Source organism: Leptonychotes weddellii, chromosome 8 (genome assembly GCF_054177405.1).
Source record: "Leptonychotes weddellii isolate Sample4059 chromosome 8, ASM5417740v2, whole genome shotgun sequence".
NCBI classification, from domain to species: domain Eukaryota; kingdom Metazoa; phylum Chordata; class Mammalia; order Carnivora; family Phocidae; genus Leptonychotes; species Leptonychotes weddellii.
This window is the reverse complement of record NC_138376.1, coordinates 32,024,964-32,033,454: the sequence shown is the minus strand read 5'-3', so window position 1 is coordinate 32,033,454 and position 8,491 is coordinate 32,024,964. Positions and strand designations below refer to the sequence as shown.

The 8,491-nt window shown below is 49.1% G+C and overlaps 1 protein-coding gene across 1 annotated transcript in view; it reads left to right on the top strand.

The window, feature by feature from the left end:
- Nucleotides 1-1,985: 1,985 nt before the first annotated feature.
- The window catches only part of TBCC (tubulin folding cofactor C), an 8,688-nt gene continuing 2,182 nt past the window's right edge, over nucleotides 1,986-8,491 (top strand). The window contains exon 1 of the mRNA XM_006736705.3: nucleotides 1,986-2,123. Within this exon, the coding sequence (XP_006736768.3) occupies nucleotides 1,986-2,123 (138 nt within the window). The remainder of the gene's footprint in view (nucleotides 2,124-8,491) is intronic.

Genomic DNA, 8,491 nt, shown 5'->3' with positions numbered 1-8,491 from the left:
ACTTCTTGTCTGTCTTTCTCACAGCTGTATTTCTAGCACCTAGAACGGTGCCCAGATCGTAGTTGGTGCTCCGTGAATATCCACAGAAAGGAATGATGAGTGATTGCTTTCCCCCTTCTCCGGTTAGATCTCACTCATTTTTTAGGATCCAGCTTAGATTTTCTAAAGGACACCCGCCTACACACCCCATTCCTCTGGTTTGGAGTAGGCTACCATGGGTGATCTTAGCACCCAAGATTTCCTCCATTATAGGATATATGCCACCACACCGTCTGCATCCATCACTTAGGCTGTAAGCTCAGAGGGGGCCCCTGTCTGCGTGGCCCCTAGCAGAGTGCCTAGCATATGGTGGGTGCTGATTAAGTCAGCGCGGCATGAGTAAGTGGAAATGGGCGAGCACGGTGTGTTGGTGTGTTATGGCGAGTGTGGTGTGGCTGGAGTAAATAAAGGCAGTGGTGGGAGACGGAGCTGGGGACGTACACTTGGAACAGGCTGTGAAGGGCCTGGTATCAGCACTAAGGAATTGGAACAGTACTTAGACAACAGGGAGCCCGCAGAAGTTTTCAGTGAAGTGACACGATCAGTTGAGTTTTAGGGCAATCACTGGCTGAGGCCTGGAGGGCCGGGGGAACGCCGGGAGGCACGGGGCAGGGAACCAGATGGGAGTCTAGAACAATAGCCCAGGGAAAAGAAGATGAGGAGGGCGCCAAGGCCTGAAAAGAGGGCCCCGAACTGAGAGAGACAAAACAGTACTTGCGGATCGTGAGGCCGGGAGGGAGAACGAGGCCCTGTCACCTTCTGCTTGGGAGCCTAGCGACGTGGCATCGGAGCACAGCTGAGTGTGGTGTTACAATCAGAGAGGCGGCGTTGAAAGCTTGGACTCGGGAACCAGGCTGGCTTGATTCAAATCTTAGCTCCGCCAACTTACTAGGTCTTGGTCCTGAGGAACTCACTGTCGCTTCTTCAGTTGTTCGTCTGTTAAATGGGGATCGTAGTAGTTTCTACCTCACAGGAATGTTAAGACTGAATGAGGTAATACACGTAAATATTCAGCCATTGCCTGGCACACGGTGAATGCCATGTCAGAGTTAGCAGAACGATTTCTATGTATATAGCATGGTGGATTATCCGCAAAGATGGCTGCCAATTCCTTCCACCTCTCTAAAGGCCCGCTGCTCCACCCATCAAGAGGTGGAGTCTCTTTCTCCTCTACTTGAATCTGCGCTGGCTTTGTGATTTGCTTTGACTAAGTGACCGCACCAGAAGCGACACTGTACCAATTCCTGTCCGAGCCTTAGGAGGCCTAGTGGCCTCTGCTTATGCCCGGTTGGAAACCAGTCACCACGCAAAGCTTAAGTTCAACCACTGCATGCTAAGAGACCAAGAGTGAGAGAGAGGCCACCAAGAGGAGAAGCTAGGTGCACCAGGCGACAGTCAGCACTAAGGCCCCAGACTTGCGAGGGAGGCTGCCTTGGAGGCTCCAGCCCTAGCTGAGCCCACAGAATTGTGAGAAATAATAAAGTATTGTTATTTTAAGCTGGTAAGTTTTGGGATGGTTGTGCAGCAACAAAGGATTAAAACTTACATACAGGAGAAGAAGGACATCACTAGGGCACTACGAATTTAGACAACAGGGAGCCCGCAGAAGTTTAGATTTTAGACCATCTACTTCAGATGGGGCTTTTTTTTTTTTTTAAGATGAGGTATTTTGGGTAGAAGATAGTTCCAAGGATAGTAAATGATTACTTGGCAATATCTAGAAAGGTGTTGGCAGTTCAGGGTTGGGCTCAGTCTCGAGAAAGGTGAAGGAGGCAGGGATTGGAGAGAGGTCAGCACAAGGACAGGAGTCCTAGGAGAAGGTAAGCTGGCAGGGAGGCGAGAGGAATGAGAAGAGGGGTACCAGGAGAGAATCCTGGCCTCACGGGTATGTAAGGGGTTGGTGGAGAGAAGTCTGTGAAGGAGACAAGAAGCATCAGTGATCAGAGATGGACAGGGAACTAAGAACCAGGAGCTGGGCTTCGAGAAGAGGTACTGAAGCTCTTCGAGCTACAAACGGCAATGGGTTTGAAGTTAGGAGGGAAGAGAGCAACTCATTTTCAAATAAAGTGGCAGAGGCAGAAGTCGTATGAGAAGGGGCTAAGGAGGGATGATAACTGAGAAACCAGACATAGCAAATGTAGATTACGGTTTTAAAACTCTGTGGTTAAAACCAAACTCATAGAAACGGGGAGTAGACTGGTGGCTGCCAGGGGCAGGGGGTGGAGGGATGGGTGAAGATGGTCAAAGGGCACAGACTTCCAGTTATAAGATGAACAGGTTCTGGAGATGTGATATACTGCATGGTGACTCTAGGTAACAATACTGTATTGTGTGCTGAAAGGCGCTATGAGAGTAGATCTTAAAAGCCCTCACCAGACACACACACAAAAGGTAACTATGTGAGGTGATGGATATATTAACTAACCTGGATATATTAAGTAACTCTTGTGGTGGTCACTTTGCAATACATATATATGTATATCAAACCATCACGTTGTATATCTTAAACTCACACAATGTTATATATCAAATTAAATGTCAATAAAGCTGGGGGGGGATTAACCTAATTACCTATACTCCCCATTTTTTTTAAAAAAGATTTTATTTACTTATTTGACAGAGAAAAACACAGTGAGAGCAGGAACACAAGCAAGGGGAGTAAGAGAGGGAGAAGCAGGCTTCCCGCGGAGCAGGGAGCCGGATGTCAGGCTCGATCCCAGGACCCTGGGATCATGACCCGAGCTGAAGGTAGACACTTAACGACTGAGCCACCCAGGCACCGCCCAAAATTGTTTTTAAAAATAGAACAGTGTAGGAGTGCCTGGGTGGCTCAGTCAGTTAAGCATCCAACTCTTGATTTCAGCTCAGGTCACAATCTTAGGGTCGTGAGATGGAGCCCCACATCAGGCTCTGAGCTGGGTGTTGAGCCTGCTTAAGATTCTCTCTCCCTCTCTCTTTGCCCCTCCCCCCTACCTTGTGCACGCACATGCTTGGGCGTGCTCTCTCTCTCTCTAAAAAAAGAAAACAGTAAAAAAAACAAAAACAAAACCAAAAAAACAGAATAGGGGCGCCTGGGTGGCTCAGTCGGTTAAGCGTCTGCCTTCGGCTCAGGTCATGATCCCAGGGTCCTGGGATTGAGTCCCACATCGGGCTCCCTGCTCAGCGGGAAGCCTGCTTCTCCTGCCTGCTGCTCGATCTCTCTCTGACAAGTGAATAAATCTTAAAAAAAAAAAAAAAGAATAGTGTAAAAAGTTTGTTAAGAGAAGGAAGAAAGTTAGAGCATCCACTTTGGTGGATGATGAGACAAACGGAAAATTGTTTTAAGTTGAGGGAACCTACTGGCTGGGATGGGATGCTGAAGAAGAGAGAGGAAAGATCCTGAAGGAAGAGAGGATGAGTTGTGGCTGAAGGTCCTAGGAACATGAAGGGGAAGGGATACAGAACTCAGGTGGACAGCTCTGCTTTGGGTGAGAAGGGAAAGACAAAGAGGTGGATCTTCACAAATTGTAATTGAGATGCGAGGCAAGTTCAGGTTCTCATCTGCTGGGCTTTCTCCTCTGTGAAGAGTAGGTAAGCTCATCTGCTGTCAGGCAGTGGGGCTCCTGGGAAGTGACAGAACTCTTTCTTTTTTTAAGATTTTATTTATTTGAGAGAGAGAGCGAGCACGCATGTGAGCAGGGGGAGGGGCAGAGGGAGAAGCAGACTCCCTGCTGAGCAGGGAGCCCAACTCGGGGCTTGATCCCGGGATCCTGGGATCATGACCTGAGCTGAAGTCAGACACAACTCACAGAACCACCCAGGCGCCCTGTGAAAGAAGTTTCTGAAGAGTCTTATAGAGAATGCATGAGGGACTGCCGGTGGCAAGCCTCAGATTCTTCTGGAGAAGTTGCCTTATGGGGATTCCCTGTCTTCTGAGGGTCAGGCTCTCAACACCAGCTTCTTTCCTCTGGCCTGCCCCAAACCCCATGTCCCTCCCCTGAACTGGTCTCTGGGAGGTTCTCATTCATTCCCTCATTCATTTTCCAAGTGCATGCTGAACATCCACACCACCCAGCCCCACTTCTCTGGGCAACATACTGATCCTCTTCCCATAGAGCTTCCAAACCTTCCCCACTCTTTTAGACACCCCTATTCTTTCCCTCCCATACCCAGCAGAGGACCTCACTGCCTACTTTACAGAGAACACAGAAACCATCCGACTCATCTGCCAATTACCAAACATACAATTTTACCTACAGCTGCACTCTCCCGGGCTGATATGGCATTTTTAAACTGCAGTTTAATTTAAGGGGGCTTGATCAGTATTTCTGAAATGCAGTAAGCAGAACAGAAAATAGTATCTAGTGAACATTGTAAGAGTATTTTCTGTTTCTTATATGGCCCAGTTAGCCCTCCCCAAGGAGGAAGGGGACTCAGTCTGTCTTCATTCACCTTGGCAGCCTGAGGGCATCCGTGGGCTCGGTGGGGGAGCGCAGCAAGTGCTTCATAAACTGATGCTAGATTCATAAACGGCATCGGGTGTACAATGATGAAAATCGTTCCAGAAAGCTGAAGGGGGTTGAAGGGGAGGAGAGTGGAGGGCAGAGGTGGAAGGAAGGGGTTGCTCCTGTCCTGCTTCCCAGACAGACCTGGAGCCTTTCAAGGACAGCACAGCCTTCTTGCTGTCCTCTTTCCGGGTCAGAAAAGTCAGCAACTAAGTTGGAAAATTTGCCCAACGTTAGATACTTGGCATGTAGAGCTCTTTAATGAGTGCTTTATACCCACGATATAGTCAGTGTTTGCTGAAAGATGCCACCTCCTTTTTGGAACGGAGCTACGAGAAAACAGGGTCTGGACATCTTTATTTGCCTGGTATCTCCCATCCACACAGGGTCGCCGAAAAACTCCACAGGACGGCAAGAGGCCTTATTCCTGGCTGTCCAGCCATAACCAAAGACTGTTTTCTGTGCTGAAATTCAGCTTTCATTTCCTGTGGCATACTAATACATGAACATTCACTTATGACATTAAAAGATCAAACGAGGGGCGCCTGGGTGGCTCGGTCGTTAAGCGTCTGCCTTCGGCTCAGGTCATGATCCCAGGGTTCTGGGATCGAGTCCTGCATCGGGCTCCTTGCTCAGCAGGAGACCTGCTTCTCCCTCTCCCACTCCCCCTCCTTGTGTTCCCTCTACTCGCTGTCTCTCTCTCTCTCTGTCAAATAAAACAAACAAACAAACAAAAAGATCAAATGAATACAACAAATACTTAACGTCCAATACAGTATGGAGATGCAACCAGCAAAATCCAGACTGTGGGAAACTCTACTGAACAAATGATCAGGTTTTTCCTACAAAATAATTGCTGGGGGGTGGGGGTGGGGTGGATTTAAAAGTGATTAAAGTGATTGAAGGAACAGATCAACTAGACACATTGTGGGGAACTTTTTTGGATTCTTAGTCAATAAATAACTTAAAAAGGGGGGAAATTATAGGATAATCAAAGAAATCTGAGTATAGACTGGAACTCTGATGATAATAAGGAAATATCACTACATTTTTGGAATGCTGTGATGGTATGTGGTCATGTTTTAAAAAGGCAGTCCTCATCCTTTTGAGATGTACTGAAATATGTATAGATTGTAGAATATGAAGTATTACAATGTGTGGGATTTGCTGTAAAATAATCAGGGTGATGGGGTGTGTAAGTGGCCAGAGTTTTGGAAGAAACCAGACAGTCAGTCGGTAACTGTCGAAGGCTGGGTGATGAGTACCCATCCCCTTCACTGTCCCCTTTACTATGTTTGAAATGTTCAAGATGTTAAAAAGTCAGTCTCACAAACAGAACCATAAACCATAAATGTTAGTTAAATAATTTTTAAAGTCTGGAACACCTTAGGATTCTTTCAAGATGTCTAAAAGAGAGCAGCAGTCCTTGATTCACAAGCTCTTTGAAAGTAGGATTCGGAGCTCTGGCACGGCTTGCCTTTTGCCACATGTCACACTGTTGCCATGAATCACCCTCTCTCCTTGCATTGGAACAGGCTCTTCCCTCCCAGGAGCTGGGATCCCTTTCAAGGATGCACACTGAATTGACTGCCCTCAAATGTCAGAAAAAAGACCCAAATAGAGTCTGGCACTGCTAGAGGTTTTCCACCCTCCTATTGCTTTTGAACACAGAAATGTAGCTTCACCTTCATATCCTGACCACCTAACCTTGGCTTGCAGCTGCGCTGGCGGCTGTAGAGAACCGTCAAGCCCATGCTTCATGAGGATCGCATCACTGACCCCTGCCCATTCCCACTCAGACTCCACACCAGTCTCTGAAACTGCCTTCAACACAGAGGGTCAACAGGCTGACTTGTCTGTGTTTGTCCTTTACCTCTTTTTTTTTCTCATAAAAGTTTGAACTACCGGGCGCCTGGGTGGCTCAGATGGTTAAGCGTCTGCCTTCGGCTCAGGTCATGATCCCAGGGTCCTGGGATCGAGTCCCGCATCGGGCTCTCTGCTCCTTGGGAGCCTGCTTCTCCCTCTGCCTCTCTCTCTCTGTCTCTCATGAATAAATAAATAAAATCTTAAAAAAAAAAAAAAAGTTTGAACTACCCAACTTAAAATATTCAAAACTTCCAAAGTCTACTGGCCTCTATGCCAAAGCCTGTTTTGGGGCAGAAATGAAGTTCTTGGGAAGGTTTAACGACGTTCAATTCCACTTATAGTAACAGACACTAACAACCACCCATAGATTCACTATGGCTAATACACAAATGTTGCCTCACGCACCTGCAGCTCCAGTAAACCTTGTTTGGCTACAAACTTTCTTAATTTGAGTGGGACAGTTTCAATTGCTGAAAAACTTAAGGAAGGCAGGTCAAATTTTCGTTTTTTGTTGTTTCCCTAGCAAAATAAATCTTCTTTAAACCTTCCTTGGTTAAATCTTTATAAAATAAAGCAGCTATTGCATTCCCCCGTATGACTCAGACAAGATAACCAGCTATACTTAATTCACCAGCCTCAGAACCAAACCTCACAAAAAGCACAAAGCCTCATCCAGCTTGCACATGAAACAAAGCAAACCAAAACCAAGAACATATACTACAAGCACAAGCACAGAAAATCTTCAGCACCCAGTTCCCGGTTCCCATCCACTGCACACACATAACACACGGGACCCCCCCCCCCCCGCGCGCGCGCAATTTGCCGAGCGCTGTGATCTGTGCTCGCTCGCTTTCAGTGGAGAAATACAGGAATTCATGTGTTGTGTTTTGTTGTTTTAAATGGGAAGGGAAGGAGGAGAGTGGGGCGTGAAAAACTGGAAATGAGTCTTAATTCTCTCGTTTCCTCCCATCTTTCTCTGCACCAAGATGCAGATGTATCAGTGAAATTTCAAGTGACAGTTTCTTGGCCAAATACCCCAATTAGAAACGGTGGAGGCTGGGAACACGGTGGAGAGCAAAACCGAAGCCCGGCAGGGCGGGCGGGGTCAGAGACGCGCCCCGCGCTCGGCGGCCTGCACGGAGCACGCGAGGTGGCCGCGCGCCCGCAGCCGGCGGCGTCTCGCCTCTGAACCGGCCGGTTGCCCGGCGTTTTGCTCGTGACTGCGCCGACTTGGCTGCCCACTCACACCTCCGGCTGCTCCGGACTTTCGGCTAGGCTCATTCACTTCCGGTGACAAATCCCTCCCACCACCTCTAGAAATAATGTTAACATTTCCCCCAAGGCTTTCCTAAAGACCGACGGCCGCACGAGGAGCCGCAGAGCCCGGGGCTGGGGTCTCACCCTCGCAGCTGCGGAGGGAGTGACCGCGAAGGGCGGGGGGGGAAGACGTGGGAGGAAGAGGAAGGGGGTGTTGAATCGCACCTTCCCCCGCCCCCACCCCTCCGACTGCAGCAATTGGCCAAAAAAATAGTAACCGTTTTTAGACAGCCCCTGGGCCCCCGGAACCCGGTTGCAGTTGAGAAACCCAGTCTCTCCCATCCCGGTGCCCCTCGCCTACTCCCGCCCCCGTAAGTGCCTGCGGGAATCGAGGAGAGCCCAGGCCACGCCGAACTGCAGCGGCTGAGAGGGGAAGGCGGGTAGAACGAGGGTTTGGGGGCGGCAGGGATGGGTTGGGGGAGGGGGTGGTGGAAGGGAAAAGAAAAAACCAGAGGCATGCAAGCGGCTCCCTAGCCAGCTGTTCCAGCTGCCGCTTCCTCCAGCGCGGGCCGGGCGGTGCAATATTCCCCCCCCGTCCATCTTTCTCACCACTACCTGTCCCCCCCACCCACCATACGCACACATTCCCCCCACCAGTAGCGGATCTCCGGCCTGTAAGGGGGTAGTAGGGAGGAGCTGGGGGGAGGGGGAGGCCTGCGAGTTTCTAACCTTGTTCTTATAAACAAACCCACATGTGCAGCTGCCGCTGCTGCAACTCACCCCACAATCCCGGATATAAGTCCTGCCCCTTTAAGAGGAAAAAAAGCTTCCCCCTCCTGTCTCCC